The sequence below is a fragment of the Salvelinus fontinalis genome, chromosome 29 (genome assembly GCF_029448725.1).
Source record: "Salvelinus fontinalis isolate EN_2023a chromosome 29, ASM2944872v1, whole genome shotgun sequence".
NCBI lineage: Eukaryota > Metazoa > Chordata > Actinopteri > Salmoniformes > Salmonidae > Salvelinus > Salvelinus fontinalis.
The window spans coordinates 11,056,393-11,076,013 of record NC_074693.1 but is presented as its reverse complement, the minus strand read 5'-3'; the positions used below and the strand labels follow the sequence as shown (position 1 = coordinate 11,076,013).

The window sequence follows — 19,621 nt, the reverse complement described above, 5'->3', positions numbered from 1 at the left end:
TCCTTGTCAGAACAGCCAGTTCCTAGAGTCTGAAGTGATGTGTCGTTGACATCCTGGTCAGAACAGCCAGTTCCTAGAGTCTGAAGTGATGTGTCATTGACATCCTGGTCAGAACAGCCAGTTCCTATAGTCTGAAGTGAAGTGTCGTTGACATCCTGGTCAGAACAGCCAGTTCCTAGAGTCTGAAGTGAAGTGTCATTGACATCCTGGTCAGAACAGCCAGTTCCTAGAGTCTGAAGTGATGTGTCGTTGACATCCTGGTCAGAACAGCCAGTTCCTAGAGTCTGAAGTGAAGTGTCGTTGACATCCTGGTCAGAACAGCCAGTTCCTCGAGTCTGAAGTGATGTGTCATTGACATCCTGGTCAGAACAGCCAGTTCCTAGAGTCTGAAGTGATGTGTCGTTGACATCCTGGTCAGAAAAGCCAGTTCCTAGAGTCTGAAGTGAAGTGTCGTTGACATCCTGGTCAGAACAGCCAGTTCCTAGAGTCTGAAGTGAAGTGTCGTTGACATCCTGGTCAGAACAGCCAGTTCCTAGAGTCTGAAGTGAAGTGTCGTTGACATCCTGGTCAGAACTGCCAGTTCCTAGAGTCTGAAGTGATGTGTTGTTGACATCCTGGTCAGAACAGCCAGTTCCTAGAGTCTGGTGCTGTAGCTGGCAATATTCTGTTCCTAGTCTCTCCCATGACAGAAACCATGAGGCATTATTTGGATGCGTCCCGAATACCATCCCATTCCCTATTTAGTGGTCTGGTCTAAAGTAGTGCACTATATAGGGTACAATTTGTTTGCATCCATTGACTAATTGTCAACATTTCAAGTGTTTCTAAAGAAGAGCCTAAATAGATAGTGGAATGCCCGGTAATCAACTGTCACTATTCACCCGTCCAGAATCCTCTTAACCAATAGCAGCATATCTCCAGGACATGCCACGGGATGCTAACTCGGTGTCACGTTACTTCTGCCTCATAGCATTGCTTTTTACATTGCAAAGTGCATGTCATGCAGGAGACTGTGGCTGATTTTATGGCTACTGTATAGCAGAGTTACGTCCCAAATGCCACCCTGTTCTTTGTAATTTATTTTTTACATAGGGCACTACTATTGACCAGAACCCTATGGACCATAGTGCACAATGTAGGAAATAGGGTGGCATTTGAGACTCTGACAGGATCTTAATCAGGACTTTCTTTGTCCCTCTTCAGGGTACAGAGAGAACATAATGCTGCTTAATGGGGGAGGGGAAGGGGAGAACATAATGCTGCCTAATGGGGGGGAGAACATAATGCTGCCTAATGGGAGGGAGAACATAATGCTGCCTAATGGGAGGGAGAACATAATGCTGCTTAATGGGAGGGAGAACATAATGCTGCCTAATGGGAGGGAGAACATAATGCTGCCTAATGGGAGGGAGAACATAATGCTGCCTAATGGGAGGGAGAACATAATGCTGCCTAATGGGAGGGAGAACATAATGCTGCCTAATGGGGGAGGGAGAACATAATGCTGCCTAATGGGAGGGAGAACATAATGCTGCCTAATGGGAGGGAGAACATAATGCTGCCTAATGGGGGGAGAACATAATGCTGCCTAATGGGAGGGAGAACATAATGCTGCCTAATGGGAGGGAGAACATAATGCTGCCTAATGGGAGGGAGAACATAATGCTGCCTAATGGGAGGGAGAACATAATGCTGCCTAATGGGAGGGAGAACATAATGCTGCCTAATGGGAGGGAGAACATAATGCTGCCTAATGGGAGGGAGAACATAATGCTGCCTAATGGGAGGGAGAACATAATGCTGCCTAATGGGAGGGAGAACATAATGCTGCCTAATGGGAGGGAGAACATAATGCTGCCTAATTGGGGGGGAGAACATAATGCTGCCTAATTGGGGGGGAGAACATAATGCTGCCTAATGGGGGGGAAGAGGGAGAACATAATGCTGCCTAATGGGGGGGGGGGGGGAGGGAGAACATAATGCTGCCTAATGGGGGGGAGAACATAATGCTGCCTAATGGGAGGGGAGAACATAATGCTGCCTAATGGGAGGGAGAACATAATGCTGCTTAATGGGAGGGAGAACATAATGCTGCCTAATGGGAGGGAGAACATAATGCTGCCTAATGGGAGGGAGAACATAATGCTGCCTAATGGGAGGGAGAACATAATGCTGCCTAATGGGGGAGGGAGGGAGAACATAATGGGGGGGAGAACATAATGCTGCCTAATGAGGGAGGGAGGGAGAACATAATGGGGGGGAGAACATAATGCTGCCTAATGAGGGAGGGGAGGGAGAACATAATGGGGGGGAGAACATAATGCTGCCTAATGAGGGAGGGGAGGGAGAACATAATGGGGGGGAGAACATAATGCTGCTTAATGGGGGGGGAGAACATAATGCTGCCTAATGGGGGAGGGAGGGAGAACATAATGGGGGGGAGAACATAATGCTGCCTAATGAGGGAGGGGAGGGAGAACATAATGGGGGGGAGAACATAATGCTGCCTAATGGGGGAGGGGAGAGGGAGAACATAATGCTGCCTAATGGGGGGGAGAACATAATGCTGCCTAATGGGGGGAGAGAACATAATGCTGCTTAATGGGAGGGAGAACATAATGCTGCCTAATGGGGGGAGAACATAATGCTGCCTAATGGGGGGAGAACATAATGCTGCCTAATGGGGGGAGAACATAATGCTGCCTAATGGGGGGAGAACATAATGCTGCCTAATGGGGGGAGAACATAATGCTGCCTAATGGGGGGAGAACATAATGCTGCTTAATGGGAGGGGAGAGGGAGAACATAATGCTGCCTAATGGGGGGAGAACATAATGCTGCCTAATGGGGGGAGAACATAATGCTGCCTAATGGGGGGAGAACATAATGCTGCTTAATGGGAGGGGAGAGGGAGAACATAATGCTGCCTAATGGGGGGAGAACATAATGCTGCCTAATGGGGGGGAGAACATAATGCTGCTTAATGGGGGGGAGAACATAATGCTGCCTAATGGGGGGGAGAACATAATGCTGCCTAATGGGAGGGAGAACATAATGCTGCCTAATGGGGGGGAGAACATAATGCTGCCTAATGGGGGGGAGAACATAATGCTGCCTAATGGGAGGGAGAACATAATGCTGCCTAATGGGAGGGGAGAGGGAGAACATAATGCTGCCTAATGGGGGGGAGAACATAATGCTGCCTAATGGGGGAGAGAACATAATGCTGCCTAATGGGAGGGAGAACATAATGCTGCCTAATGGGAGGGGAGAGGGAGAACATAATGCTGCCTAATGGGAGGGGAGAGGGAGAACATAATGCTGCCTAATGGGAGGGAGAACATAATGCTGCCTAATGGGAGGGAGAACATAATGCTGCCTAATGGGAGGGGAGAGGGAGAACATAATGCTGCCTAATGGGAGGGGAGAGGGAGAACATAATGCTGCCTAATGGGAGGGAGAACATAATGCTGCCTAATGGGAGGGAGAACATAATGCTGCCTAATGGGAGGGAGAACATAATGCTGCCTAATGGGAGGGGAGAGGGAGAACATAATGCTGCCTAATGGGGGAGAGAACATAATGCTGCCTAATGGGAGGGAGAACATAATGCTGCCTAATGGGAGGGGAGAGGGAGAACATAATGCTGCCTAATGGGGGAGAGAACATAATGCTGCCTAATGGGAGGGAGAACATAATGCTGCCTAATGGGAGGGGAGAGGGAGAACATAATGCTGCCTAATGGGAGGGGAGAACATAATGCTGCCTAATGGGAGGGGAGAGGGAGAACATAATGCTGCCTAATGGGAGGGAGAACATAATGCTGCCTAATGGGAGGGAGAACATAATGCTGCTTAATGGGAGGGGAGAGGGAGAACATAATGCTGCCTAATGGGGGGGGAGAGGGAGAACATAATGCTGCCTAATGGGAGGGGAGAGGGAGAACATAATGCTGCCTAATGGGAGGGGAGAGGGAGAACATAATGCTGCCTAATGGGGGGGAGAACATAATGCTGCCTAATGGGAGGGAGAACATAATGCTGCCTAATGGGAGGGGAGAGGGAGAACATAATGCTGCCTAATGGGAGGGAGAACATAATGCTGCCTAATGGGGGGGAGAACATAATGCTGCCTAATGGGAGGGGAGAGGGAGAACATAATGCTGCCTAATGGGAGGGGAGAACATAATGCTGCCTAATGGGGGGAGAACATAATGCTGCCTAATGGGGGGAGAACATAATGCTGCCTAATGGGGGGAGAACATAATGCTGCTTAATGGGAGGGAGAACATAATGCTGCCTAATGGGGGGAGAACATAATGCTGCCTAATGGGGGGAGAACATAATGCTGCCTAATGGGGGGAGAACATAATGCTGCCTAATGGGGGGAGAACATAATGCTGCCTAATGGGGGGAGAACATAATGCTGCCTAATGGGGGGAGAACATAATGCTGCTTAATGGGAGGGGAGAGGGAGAACATAATGCTGCCTAATGGGGGGGAGAACATAATGCTGCTTAATGGGGGGGAGAACATAATGCTGCCTAATGGGGGGGAGAACATAATGCTGCCTAATGGGGGGGAGAGGGAGAACATAATGCTGCCTAATGGGGGGGAGAACATAATGCTGCCTAATGGGGGGAGGGAGAGGGAGAACATAATGCTGCCTAATGGGGGAGGGAGAACATAATGCTGCCTAATGGGAGGGAGAACATAATGCTGCCTAATGGGGGGGAGAACATAATGCTGCCTAATGGGGGGGAGAACATAATGCTGCCTAATGGGAGGGGAGAGGGAGAACATAATGCTGCCTAATGGGGGGGAGAACATAATGCTGCCTAATGGGAGGGAGAACATAATGCTGCCTAATGGGGGAGGGAGAACATAATGCTGCCTAATGGGAGGGAGAACATAATGCTGCCTAATGGGGGGGAGAAAATAATGCTGCCTAATGGGGGAGGGAGAACATAATGCTGCCTAATGGGAGGGAGAACATAATGCTGCTTAATGGGGGGGGAGAACATAATGCTGCCTAATGGGAGGGAGAACATAATGCTGCTTAATGGGGGGGGGAGAACATAATGCTGCCTAATGGGGGAGGGAGGGAGAACATAATGGGGGGGAGAACATAATGCTGCCTAATGGGGGAGGGAGAACATAATGCTGCCTAATGGGAGGGAGAACATAATGCTGCTTAATGGGGGGGGAGAACATAATGCTGCCTAATGGGGGAGGGAGGGAGAACATAATGGGGGGGAGAACATAATGCTGCCTAATGAGGGAGGGGAGGGAGAACATAATGGGGGGGAGAACATAATGCTGCCTAATGGGGGAGGGAGGGAGAACATAATGGGGGGTGAACATAATGCTGCCTAATGGGGGAGGGGAGGGAGAACATAATGGGGGGAGAACATAATGCTGCCTAATGGGGGAGGGGAGGGAGAACATAATGGGGGGGTAGAACATAATGCTGCCTAATGAGGGAGGGGAGGGAGAACATAATGCTGCCTAATGGGGGGGAGAACATAAGGCTGCCTAATGGGGGAGGGAGGGAGAACATAATGGGGGGGGTAGAACATAATGCTGCCTAATGAGGGAGGGGAGAGGGAGAACATAATGCTGCCTAATGGGGGAGGGGAGGGAGAACATAATGCTGCCTAATGGGGGAGGGGAGGGAGAACATAATGCTGCCTGCCTAATGGGGGAGGGAGGGAGAACATAATGGGGGGGAGAACATAATGCTGCCTAATGGGGGAGGGGAGGGAGAACATAATGCTGCCTAATGGGGGAGGGGAGGGAGAACATAATGCTGCCTGCCTAATGGGGGAGGGAGGGAGAACATAATGGGGGGGAGAACATAATGCTGCCTAATGGGAGGGAGAACATAAAGGGGGGGAGAACATAATGCTGCCTAATGGGAGGGAGAACATAATGCTGCCTAATGGGGGGGGGGGGGGGGGGGGGGGTAGAACATAATGCTGCCTAATGAGAGGGTAGAGAACATAATGCTGCCTAATGGGGGGGGGGGGGGGGGGGGGGTAGAACATAATGCTGCCTAATGAGAGGGTAGAGAACATAATGCTGCCTAATGAGAGGGTAGAGAACATAATGCTGCCTAATGAGAGGGGAGAGAACATAATGCTGCCTAATGGGGGGGAGAGGGGGGGGGGGGAGTTTGATATATATATATATATATATATATATATATATATATATAGAGAGAGAGAGAGAGATTGAGTTACACTACAGTACTGCACTGTGAGTTCTTACCTCTCAAACAACCTGAGGATAACATTACTGCTTTCATAATGTTGTCCAGCATCATGTGGTAAATAGCTCCATGGCTGATTGTCGTACAGTATGACCATAATGTCAACACAACCACTCTGAGTCTACCGTAGACTCCTAGGCAACGCAATGATAATGACAACATTAACGTTATTACCTGCGTAATGGGACTGAATGATGCACATATTTCTTTACAAAATAAATACAAAGTCTCTCCAGATTAGTCAGTATCTATTTTGATTGGCTTGGTTAGGTAATGAAGTGTCGTTATCCTGAAGTCTGGGGTCTGACCTGTCTGGAGACACACCGCAGGTTGAAAGTACTGGGGCGGCAGGTAGCCTAGTGGTTAGAGCGTTGGGTCAGTAAACGAAAGGTTGCCGGGTCGAATCCCTGAGCTGATGAGGTAAAAATCTGGCATTCTGCCCCTGAACAAGGCAGTTAACCCGGTAGGCCGTCATTGTAAATAAGAATTTGTTCTTAACTGACTTGCCTAGTCAAATAAAGGTTAAATAATAGAACAAATACTGACTCTCAGACACACATTGGGTTGTCAGTACTGACACAAATTATGAATTATTTATAGTGAAGAGACTGGTTGAGGGTAGAAAGGAGTCTGCTGGCAGAGACCATTGCTGAGATTATTATAATTTTTTCTGTACCCATCATCAAATAACAATTACAGGGGCTTACAAGGTGGAACAGTGAGTGTACGTCCCAAATGCACCCTATTCCCTATGTAGTGCACTTCCTTTGACCAGTAGTGCACTTCCTTTGACCAGTAGTGCACTTCCTTTGACCAGTAGTGCACTTCCTTTGACCAGTAGTACACTACATAGGGAATAGGGTCCCATTCGGGACACAGCCTGATCACCTGGTATCTACAGTATGGGGTAAATCCCCTTTTGATTTGGAAGAAACCTTCCATACATATTTGCCCAGTGTAGAAGTGCTCAGAACGTGACTTTTTGGACCTGAATGACAAAACATTCAAGAGATAAAGGTGTTCAAAGTTGACCCATTTTGCAGACCCCATCATACCATGAGACATCCAAGTCTTCTTCACTGGAAAATATTAAAATAAGAATAACGTTATTTTTTAACCTTTAACCTCAATTATTTAAAAACTCAACATGTGTTGACCTTATTGTACGTCATCTAAGGTTTTTGTGTTGTGCCCGCAATCGGTTGAGACACAACATGCTCTTGAATTTTTGAAATATTTTTTATTTATTTCACCTTTATTTAACCAGGTAGGCTAGTTGAAGCCTTTCCTTCCAGTTCTCTGCTGCCAACGACTGGAACAAATTGCAAAAATCACTGAAGCTGGTGACGCATATCTCCCTCACTAACTTTATTAAGCATCAACTGTCAGAGCAGCTTACCGATCATTGCACCTGTACATAGCCCATCTGTAAATAGCCCACCCAACTACCTCATCCCCATATTTATTTATTTGTTTTGCTCCCCAGTATCTCTACTTGCACATTCATCTTCTGCACATCTATCACTCCAGTGTTTAATTGCTAAGTTGTAATTATTTCACCACTATGGCCTGTTTATTGCCTTACCTCCCTAATCTTAAATACATTTGCACACACTGTTATATATTTTTCTATAATGTTATTGACTGTACGTTTGTTTATGTGTAACTCTGTGTTGTTGTTTTTTGTTGCACTGCTTTGCTTTATCTTGGCCAGGTCGCAGTTGTAAATGAGAACTTGTTCTCAACTGGCCTACCTTGTTAAATAAAGGTGAGATAAATAAATACATAAAACATGGTGGGGTATGCAAAATGGTTCACCTTTATCTCCTGAATGTTTAGGAATTGGCAAACATGTATGTAATTGTTTGTTTAAATCAAAAGGGATGCTGTCAAAGAGTGACTAAATTCAATGACCTGCATTCATATCCTTCTTTTAAAATCAAACAGGTTTATGTCTGTCTATCTTCCTGTTTCCTGTTTCCTGTCTCTCCCAGGTTCTCTTTCTAGCAGTCCTGCTTTAAAGTCTGCTTTATTTCTCCTTTAAACCACATAAATGCCCTTTTTCACATTTAATATGAGGGCATCTCAGTCATCCTCTGTCAGTTTACATGATATCTTTTCCGACTTTACTGTTAGAATTCTTCCTCTTTTTCTCTATATAGGGTGAGAGGAAGAACACTCTATGGCAGTATACATATTTACATCCTGGTCTTTCTCCTCTGTTTCTATAGGGTGAGAGGGAAGAACACTATGGCAGTATACATATTTACATCCTGGTCTTTCTCCTCTGTTTCTATAGGGTGAGAGGGAAGAACACTATGGCAGTATACATATTTACATCATGGTCTTTCTCTGTTTCTATAGGGTGAGAGGGAAGAACACTATGGCAGTATACATATTTACATCCTGGTCTTTCTCCTCTGTTTCTATAGGGTGAGAGGAAGAGCACTATGGCAGTATACATATTTACATCCTGGTCTCTCTCCTCTGTTTCTATAGGGTGAGAGGAAGAACACTCTATGGCAGTGTACATATTTACACCCTGGTCTTTCTCCTCTGTTTCTATAGGGTGAGAGGAAGAACACTAGGGCAGTATACATATTTACACCCTGGTCTTCCTCCTCTGTTTCTGTAGGGCGAGAGGAAGATGAGTAGTGGTGAAGCTCCTCCCACCATCACCATGGCTCTGATCAACCCCCAGACCCCCTCGGCCTCAGCCGACACCAAACAGTCTTCAACTCAGCAGCTCTCCATTAGTGTGTGAGTACTGGAGAAACATTAGAGTAACGTAGTAGTAACTATGGAGTAATACAGTAGTAAAAAGGTAGTAACAATCTCCGCTGATGCCAAGCAGTTCGCCGCCTAGCAACTCCATCAGCTTTTGAACACTGGACTATCACTGGACAAACACTGGACAAACACTGGACTATCACTGAACAAACACTGGACAAACACTGGACTAACACTGGACAAACACTGGACAAACACTGGACAAACACTGGACAAACACTGGACAAACACTGGACAAACACTGGACAAACACTGGACAAACACTGGACTAACACTGGACTAACACTGGACTATCACTGGACAAACACTGGACAAACACTGGACTATCACTGAACAAACACTGGATTATCACTGAACAAACACTGGTCAAACACTGGACTATCACTGAACAAACACTGGACAAACACTGGACAAACACTGGACTAACACTGGACAAACACTGGACAAACACTGGACAAACACTGGACAAACACTGGACAAACACTGGACTATCACTGGACTATCACTGGACTATCACTGGACAAACACTGGACTAACACTGGACTAACACTGGACAAACACTGGACAAACACTGGACAAACACTGGACAAACACTGGACAAACACTGGACTAACACTGGACTAACACTGGACTAACACTGGACTAACACTGGACAAACACTGGACTAACACTGGACAAAACCTGGACTAACACTGGACTAGTAACTGCTGTCACCTTGGAGCAACACTGCAGGAAAACGGTAGTAATAACCAAAGTAGTAACACTAGAATGGAGTAGCGGGACAGTGGTTCAACACTAGAATGGAGTAGCGGGACAGTGGTTCAACACTTGAATGGAGTATCGTGACAGTGGTTCAACACTAGAATGGAGTAGCGGGACAGTGGTTCAACACTAGAATGGAGTAGCGTGACAGTGGTTCAACACTAGAATGGAGTAGCGGGACAGTGGTTCAACACTAGAATGGAGTAGCGTGACAGTGGTTCAACACTAGAATGGAGTAGCGGGACAGTGGTTCAACACTAGAATGGAGTAGCGGGACAGTGGTTCAATACTAGAATGGAGTAGCGGGACAGTGGTTCAACACTAGAATGGAGTATCGTGACAGTGGTTCAACACTAGAATGGAGTAGCGGGACAGTGGTTCAACACTAGAATGGAGTAGCGGGACAGTGGTTCAACACTAGAATGGAGTAGCGGGACAGTGGTTCAACACTAGAATGGAGTAGCGGGACAGTGGTTCAACACTAGAATGGAGTAGCTTGACAGTGGTTCAACACTAGAATGGAGTAGCTTGACAGTGGTTCAACACTAGAATGGAGTAGCGGGACAGCGGTTCAACACTAGAATGGAGTAGCGGGACAGTGGTTCAACACTAGAATGGAGTAGCCGGACAGTGGTTCAACACTAGAATGGAGTAGCGGGACAGTGGTTCAACACTAGAATGGAGTATCGTGACAGTGGTTCAACACTAGAATGGAGTAGCGGGACAGTGGTTCAACACTAGAATGGAGTAGCGGGACAGTGGTTCAACACTAGAATGGAGTAGCCGGACAGTGGTTCAACACTAGAATGGAGTAGCGGGACAGTGGTTCAACACTAGAATGGAGTATCGTGACAGTGGTTCAACACTAGAATGGAGTAGCGGGACAGTGGTTCAACACTAGAATGGAGTAGCGGGACAGTGGTTCAACACTAGAATGGAGTAGCGGGACAGTGGTTCAACACTAGAATGGAGTAGCGGGACAGTGGTTCAACACTAGAATGGAGTAGCGGGACAGTGGTTCAACACTAGAATGGAGTAGCGGGACAGTGGTTCAACACTAGAATGGAGTAGCGGGACAGTGGTTCAACACTAGAATGGAGTAGCGGGACAGTGGTTCAACACTAGAATGGAGTAGCTTGACAGTGGTTCACCATAGAATGGAGTAGCGGGACAGTGGTTCAACACTAGAATGGAGTAGCGGGACAGTGGTTCAACACTAGAAATCATACATGACCTGGAAAGAAAAAATAAATAAATAATGACATTATTTTTTTGCTTATCAATCTACACACAATACCCCATAATGACAAAGCAAAAATAGTTGTTTTTACATTTTTGCTACACGCTTGGCACATCTGTATTTGGAGAGTTTCTGCCATTCTTCTCTGCAGATCCTCTCAAGCTCTCTCAGGTTGGATGGGGAGCTCCGCTGCACAGCTATTTTCAGGTCTCTCCAGAGATGTTAGATCGGGTTCAAGTCCGGGCTCTAGCTGGTCTTACTCAAGGACATGTCCCAAAGCCACTCCTGCCTTGTCTTGGCTGTGTGCTTAGGGTTGTTGTCCTGTTGGAAGGTGAACCTTTGTGAGCGCTCTGGAGCAGGTTTTCATCAAGGATCTCTCTGTACTCTTTGCTTTGTTCATCTTTCCCTAAATCCCGACTAGTCTCCCAGTCCCTGCTGCTGAAAAACATCCTGTCTCTGAGTTCTACGGACAATTCCTTTGACCTCATGGTTTGGTTTTTGCTCTGACATGCACTGTCAACTGTGGGACATTGTATAGACAATGTGTGTGCCTTTCCAAATCATGTCCAATCAATTAAATTCACCACAGGTGGACTCCAATCAAGTTATAGAAACATCTCAAGGATGATCAATTTAAACATGATGCACCTGAGCTCAAAAAATTAAAAAAAACTGTTTTCGCTTTGTCATTATGGGGTATTGTGTTTAGTTTGGTGAGGGGAGAAAATTATTGAATAGATTTTAGAATAAGGTTGTAACGTAACAACATTTTGAAAAAGTGAAGGGGTCTGAATACTTTCCGAATGCACTGTATGTGAGATTGTTGTAACCTAACATGTAATCTGTTCTTCAGGTGTGCTGCTCTGTACTCTTACAAGCCCCGTCGGTCTGAGGAACTGGAACTGAGGAAAGGGGAAATGGTGGGGGTGTATGGGAAGTTTAAGGAGGGCTGGCTCAGAGGCCTCTCTCTACGGACGGGCAAAGTGGGCATTCTGCCCGGCAACTACGTCACACCTGTCCTCAAGTAAGCGGGAGAGCTATTTCTGCCGGTTTCATTACGCAGACCATGAGAAACGAGTGGCAATTGTTATTTGGATTGTAATGCTGTGGTTAAAGTTATCAGAGGGATCAGCCTTTCTGTTAGCTGATGTGGGGGTCATCAGTGACACTACTTTCCTACAATGGTTCCATCTTTTTTGACTTTCATTTGTGTCATGGACACCTCATTTATTGATTTTGACACCAATATCTATTTATTCCCTGCCACAGAACCTCTGCCAGGCTCTTGGATTCCAAGGCAGTGACGGCAGGCCCTGGTACAGTCTCTGGAAAAAGAACCTCCTCGTCCTCCAAAACGCCAGCGGTGGTTCTAGCTCTCGACAGGGTCAACTCAGATGGAACTAGTTACTCTACTGGACAACGGGTTCCGCAGCCGTCTGTATCCATGGCCACGCAGCCTATGATATCATCAGGCGGCGCCACGAAACAATCCCTGCATGGGGTGGGCTCGGAGGGATGGGACACAGTGAGGAGGGTCTTCCATCGTTCACACAGAGGTAAGAGTGAAGGAAGTTTGTAACTCTACAAAGTTCACTTTTCAGGTGTTGGGTGGTTCCACAGTTCCATAGTGCTTTATTCTCAGTCTCAAGCATGTTGGTTGGTTATTATCCTAACATTATGCAGTATTGACCAGTCAGAGATATTAAACCTGTAAAGAAGGCTTCTCTATTCAGTATTGACCAGTCTATATATTAAACCTGTCTATTCTAGTTGATATGTCAGATCGTACAATGTGGAACCCAGAACAGTGCAGTGGAAATTACATTGCGTTGATTTGACAAGGATCCATTTTGAGTGACTTCAAAGTATGTTTCATGTCCTCTCAGGCTCATCTCAGCGGGGAAAACACTACCCCCACACCACCATCTCATCCAGCTCAGCCCTTCAATCTCAGACCCACATTCAGAGCTCGTCCCAGAGCTCGTCCCAGAGCTCGTCCCAGTGCAGTAACCACTACCCCCACACTACCACCGCCACCTCAGGCCTTCAGCCCCATTCTCAGTCCCAATCTCACAGCCAGAACTTCAGCCACATCCAGGGCCCTGGCTTCTCCCCTGCTCTGCTCAGGAAGAAACAACACATGAGCATCCTGCCCAATCACTACAGATCTCTGGCCTGGATGTCTGAAGGGCCAGCGCCCCCTAGTGGTAGTTTTATGAAGGACAGGGACACTGCTGCCAGAGAGGTGTTAGATAGGCAGGTGTTGGAGACGAGGTGTAACGCTGTAACGCACAGCGTTGAGGTGTTGGAGACGAGGCAAGCAGCATCGAATGGTCAGCACTCCATACACTCTATCCTAGTGAGACCAGACGCCCTCAAGAACAACACAGAGAAGGTAACACGCACACCTGCCTTCTAGATCTTGTTAAGTAGCTTAGAGGGAGAATTGACTTTGACTTCTATTTCGTTTTTATTTATTTTGAAATTCTCTCTTACCATGAACTCATTTACGTAGCAAATGCTGACTGCCACTGTCTGCTATATCCAGCATCAATCATCTGTATTCCTATTCCACTACTGTATCATAATGCCAACATTGTGTATGTGTTTTATCCCTCAGCCCACCAAGTCAGTGCGGTTCCTGACCCAGCCTGATTCCCCTCCACCACGGCCCAGGACCACCTCCCTGCCCTCGGGTAGCCAGCCCCCCGCCAGTACCCGGCCTGGTCCACCTCCCCTGGAGGTCTGGGCTCCATCACTCACACTGGGGCGAGACGGGCCTGGGATCATACTGAAAGAAGGCAAGGCTCCTGTTCTTAGGAAAGGTCTGGAGACAAACCCCTCTGATGTTCTGACTTCCAATCAGAAACCTACCTCTTCATTATCATCATCAGCACCATCTGCATCAATACGGTCCAGCAGCCCTAGCAGGTAAGAGAGGAACCAGCACCTCCTTTTTCACAAACTGGCCTGCTTAGTGTCTGGCTTCAGGAAGTAGGATTTCTGTAATGTGATGGTGATCCTCTGTGGCTCACTTGCATCACAAGGGTTGTGAGTTCAATTCCCGCTGGGGCCACCCCATACGTAAAATATACGCTTGACTATAAGTCTCTTTGAAAAAAAGCATCTGCTAAACGGCAAATAATCTCAGAAAAAACAAAACAAATGTCAACTGCACTGAGAGGACACTTCTTTTTGAGGGGCTGCAGTTGGCCTAGTGGTTAGAGCGTTGGACTTGTAACCGAAAGGTTGCAAGATCAAATCCCTGAGCTGACAAGATAAAAATTATTATTATTATTTTTTTTTTAAATCTGTTGTTCTGCACCTGAACAAAGCAATAACCCACTGTTCCTAGGCTGTCATTGTAAATAAGAATATGTTATTAACTGACTTGCCTTGTTAAATAAAGGTAAAAAAACAGTGTTTATTTTCAGCAAACATGTGTAAATATTTCTATGAACATAAGATTCAACAAATGAGACATAAACTGAACAAGTTCCACAGACATGTGACTAACATAAATTGAATAATGTGTCCCTGAACAAAGGGGGGCTCAACATCAAAAGTAACAGTCAGTATCTGGTGTGGCCACCAACTGCATTAAGTAATGCAGTGCATCTCCTCCTCACGGACTGCACCAGATTTGCCAGTTCTTGCTGTGAGATGTTACCCCACTCTTCCACAAAGGCACCTGCAAGTTCCCAGACATTTCTGGGGGGAATGGCCCTAGCCCTCACCCTCCGATCCAACAGGTCCCAGACGTGCTCAATGGGATTGAGATCCGGGCTCTTCACTGGCCATGGCAGAACACTGACATTCCTGTCTGTCTTGCAGGAAATCACGCAAAGAATGAGCAGTATGGCTGGTGGCATTGTCATGCTGGAGGGTCGTGTCAGGATGAGCCTGCAGGAAGGATACCACATGAGGGAGGAGGATGGCTTCCCTGTAACACACAGCGTTGAGATTGCCTGCAATGACAACAAGCTCAGTCCGATGATGCTGTGACACACCGCCCCAGACCATGACGGACCCTCCACCTCCAAATCGATCCCGCTCCAGAGTACAGGCCTCGGTGTAACGCTCATTCCTTCGACACATAAACACGAATCCGACCATCACCCCTGGTGAGACAAAACCGCGACTCGTCAGTGAAGAGCACTTTTTGCCAGTTCTGTCTGGTCCAGCGACGGTGGGTGTGAGCCCATAGGTGACGTTGTTGCCAGTGATGTCTGGTGAGGACCTGCCTTACAACAGGCTTATAAGCCCTCAGTCCAGCCTCTCTCAGCCTATTGAGGACAGTCTGAGCAGTGATGGAGGGATTATGCATTCCTGGTGTAACTTGGGCAGTTGTTGTTGCCATCCTGTACCTGTCCTGCAGGTGTGATGTTCGGATGTACCGATCCTGTGCCGGTGTTGTTACACATGGTCTGCCACTGCGAGGACGATCAGCTGTCCGTCCTGTCTCCCTGTAGCGCTGTCTTAGGCGTCTCACAGTACGGACATTGCAATTTATTCCCCTGGCCACATTTGCAGTCCTCATGCCTCCTTGCAGCATGCCTAAGGTACGTTCACACAGACGAGCAGGGACCCTGGGCATCTTTCTCTTGGTGTTTTTAAGAGTCAGAAGAAAGGCCTCTTTAGTGTCCTAAGTTTTCATAACTGTGACCTTAATTGCCTACCGTCTGTAAGCTGTTAGTGTCTTAACGACTGTTCCACAGGTGCATGTTCATTAATTGTTTATGGTTCATTGAACAAGCATGGGAAACAGTGTTTAAACCCTTTACAATGAAGATCTGTGAAGTTATTTTTATTTTTACAAATTATCTTTTAAAGACAGGGTCCTGAAAAAAGGACGTTTTTTGTTGTTGCTGAGTTTATTATGTTATGTGTTAGATAGACAATCTCTTTCTCTATTCCACTCATTCCCCTTTCTCTACCCCCCCCCCCCCCCCCCCCCCCCCCCCCCTCAGACACAGAGTAGCGACGTCCTACCAGGCCCAGACAGAGTCAGAAATGAGCCTGATGCAGGGTGAGCCTGTCCTGCTTCATAGACATCGGCCCGACGGACAGGTTCTGCTCACCCAGGAGAGCAGTGGCCACACGGGCCTCTTCCATAGCAGTGTTCTACAGTTCCTAGACCGGTTCAGTTGACGGCCTGTAGTGTTTAGTTATTATATGTGTGTTTTTCACATAGAAATAGAATGACTAGAATGGGGGAAACTCCTTATTTGATATACAACTCATAGACTCATGGGTACACTCAATATGGCCGCCGGCCCACCCCATCACTTAACGTTGACTTGAAAAGGAATGTCCATTCTAGAAATTCTATTTCTATGGATCTCCACCTGTTGACACTGCCAAACGAGATGCCAAATCTGTGGAAGAGTGTGCGTATGTATTTTATGTGTGTTGAAAATAATATATTATATTACTGCCATACCAAATACAAAGGGAAACATTTTTCCCCTTGAGATTCCTTGGACCTGTTTTAAACTGTAGACACATAACTATACGCTTCTAAGATATATTTGTGTATATTTTGATGTGCAGAAGCATGAGTTGCACATAGACCTACTGTATACAGTTATTTTTACCAATCCGTTACACAAAACCACCTCAGACCAATGTTTTGCATAAAGAATGAGTTTTCTTTATTCAAGAGCTAAAGGACACACTGCTCAGTGCCTTTGCAAAGCCCACAGAGTCTAGATTTGAAAAACAATAACAGTGTTTTTACCAGAGGCTAAATGTATATTAAGTGATGATCATATAGTGGTAATAAACAATGCTTTTTTTTGCTGAATAACTGCACACCCATGGTATGTGTTCTGTCCTGTACATTGAACACTTTTCTGATAAGAGACACATGTGTCCTCTAAGGGATTCTCCTTCTCTGCTCTTTGAGTGCTGAAAATAAATAATGTAAGGCACATTATAGCAAAAAGACTCGTTTTATTGGCTGCTGCATGGATCATGTTCCCCTGTTCTGTTTTTCATCTTACTCTTTGTCTTAACGTTTTTCAACTAACATTTTAGGTGAATACAAAAATGTGACGTTGTTCACTAAGACAAACATAGTGAGCTAGGCCTTTTACCTCCAACTATAGCTATGCATATATCCTGTACTTTACTGTACAATACCAAGCTATACCCCCCCATCATTTTACCGCGCAGCCGCAGATTCAATTCGTCCAGCGGTGACAACAAACAGCATTGGAGAAAATGGGCACAGCATTGGCATCTAAATCATTTTGATAAGATAAACACTTACATCAAACCATCAAAACGCGTTTGCTATTGTCTCATATTATTTAGTAATCAAAACTGAAGTTTTAAAATGCCTGTAAGTGGGCTCTTTGTATTTCTTTGTATTTGTGTTTTTCAGAGGGGTCCTCCCTTCTTTTTTTGGTGTGATGCTAACTACCTTACCTTGCTATAGTTAGCTTCGTCTTGGGTTTTGGATGAGTTAGCATTAGCTATTTTAAATCTGTTTTAGACAGTGTCATTATATTTGATAGAGATGTAGCCACGTTAAAACTTGGATGCAGCAAGCGCATCTAGACAAGTTGTTGTGTTAACTACGTTTTATTCGTTGTGCATAGCGATGCAGCAGCTGGTTAGTTAACATGCTAACATTAGCTTCCTTGCATGCAATACATTGCAGTGTAGCGTGCCGGCTAACTAGCTAGGTACGTGCCAGCACGTATTGATGGGCCATCCATTGAGCTAGCAACTAGATCTTTCAACTATCTTGACAGTTAATTAGCTACCTAACTAGCTATCTTTGCTAACGTTAGCTGTACTGTAATGTTAGCTTGCTAACTGCATTCATTGAGACAAGTTAGCCAGCCAGTTTGATCTCTCCCTTTGCTGTGGTGAGATTAATAACGTTAGCTATGAGCAGTGTTTTCATATTGCATTACATGACATCATGCTGAGCCATCGGCTCTGAAATCACGTAGCTACTAGGTGGCTGGCATCATGCATAGTTATTCCCCTTTGCAGAGCAACAAGATGGACAAGTCTGACAAGCCGGAGGTCATGGACAACGTCAAAGTGGTTGTGCGATGTCGCCCGCTGAACCAGAAGGAGAGGAGTATGGGCCACAAGCAGGCCGTCAGTGTGGATGAGAACCGAGGGACCATAACCGTCAACAAATTAGAGACCACCCACGAACCCCCCAAGACCTTCACGTTTGACACCGTGTTCGGACCAGACAGCAAACAGCTGGACGTTTACAATCTGACAGCCCGCCCCATCATAGACTCAGTATTAGAGGGTTACAATGGTAAATGGAGAGAGGATTTGAAATGATCTGAATGATGGAAACGCTTTGTCCATTTGCTGTTGCTGACACACCATGTAAAACGACACAATTGCATGTGTTGACTGACTGACAATGACAGGCCTATTATTAGACGGCTTTTGTGAATTCCTTTTCAGCATAGCCCCCCCCCCCCCCCCCATTGTTTATAAGTGATAGCCTCCATTCAGTTGTAGTGATTGTGTGCTGTCAGTGTGTATTCAGATTAGGAGTGTTGCTGTTTCATCCACCACGTAGGGGAGGTTTCCCAGACACAGATTAAGCCTAGTAGATATTCTCCATTGAGCTTTTTAGTCCAGGACTAGGCTCAATCTCTGCCCTGGAATCCGCCTCCTTAATGTTTTAATACTGACCCTGTGTTTACTCCAGGGACCATCTTTGCGTACGGACAGACAGGGACAGGAAAGACGTTCACCATGGAGGGAGTGAGGGCAGTGCCAGAGCTCCGAGGAATAATCCCCAACTCCTTTGCTCATGTGTTCGGCCACATCGCCAAAGCAGAGGGCGACACCCGGTAAGGACATTTAACACAAACAGGCAAAACAATAAAACAATACTAGTTTATTGCCAGGCAATTGTTTGATGCAACATGATAAGACTGACTTGACTTATTCCTTTCAGCCCCTAGGAGAGCAAAATGCCTCAATCACGCAACGCTGGTTAAGACACTGGTTGGAGTCAATGTAAACAGAACATTCATAGACATTCAAGAAAACCAGACAGGCACTGTTTTTGACATGCTTGTTGCTCACTGTCTCTCAGTCGAAGGTTTATCTTAAATAAGTACCTTTCCTGTCAACCGCAGGTTCTTAGTTCGTGTGTCTTATCTGGAGATTTACAATGAAGAAGTGAGGGACCTGCTGGGGAAGGACCAGATGCAGAGGCTGGAGGTCAGAGGATATGAGATGCTTCTCAGAATAAACATCCCATTCATTTAGCAAGAAGTAGCTGTATGACGCAGCTGTAGAAATGAAGAACATGACCCATAATTGTGACCATCATTAGATGAACCGTACAAGAATATAAGGCACAAAACACTGGCGCTACCTTCATAGGTAGTAGCTTATTGGTTGGATTTGATTTGAAGACCACAGTGCCCAAATGATAAAGTGGAGTATGCTAACGTTGTTGGTTCCGTGAAGGACAAAACAGGACATAACACAATACTAGTGGCCCAGAAAGGGAACTAAAGATGATTTCCTTATCATAACTAATCTCCATTGGTTTGTCAA

At 46.1% G+C, this 19,621-nt stretch overlaps 2 protein-coding genes across 3 annotated transcripts in view; both read left to right on the top strand.

The window, feature by feature from the left end:
* The window catches only part of LOC129827208 (E3 ubiquitin-protein ligase SH3RF1-like), an 82,346-nt gene extending 65,475 nt beyond the window's left edge, over positions 1-16,871 (top strand). The window contains exons 6-11 of the mRNA XM_055887947.1: positions 8,906-9,030; positions 11,916-12,086; positions 12,332-12,618; positions 12,949-13,457; positions 13,683-13,993; positions 16,033-16,871. Of these exons, the coding sequence (XP_055743922.1) occupies positions 8,906-9,030; positions 11,916-12,086; positions 12,332-12,618; positions 12,949-13,457; positions 13,683-13,993; positions 16,033-16,213 (1,584 nt within the window). The 3' untranslated portion in view covers positions 16,214-16,871. The remainder of the gene's footprint in view (positions 1-8,905; positions 9,031-11,915; positions 12,087-12,331; positions 12,619-12,948; positions 13,458-13,682; positions 13,994-16,032) is intronic.
* A 363-nt stretch (positions 16,872-17,234) lies between these two features.
* LOC129827409 (kinesin-like protein KIF3A) overlaps positions 17,235-19,621 on the top strand; it is a 45,786-nt gene continuing 43,399 nt past the window's right edge. For both annotated transcript variants that reach the window (XM_055888231.1, XM_055888229.1), the window contains exons 1-4: positions 17,235-17,408; positions 18,071-18,353; positions 18,759-18,903; positions 19,195-19,279. In XM_055888231.1, coding sequence (XP_055744206.1) covers positions 17,403-17,408; positions 18,071-18,353; positions 18,759-18,903; positions 19,195-19,279 — 519 coding nt within the window. In that variant the 5' untranslated portion in view covers positions 17,235-17,402. The remainder of the gene's footprint in view (positions 17,409-18,070; positions 18,354-18,758; positions 18,904-19,194; positions 19,280-19,621) is intronic.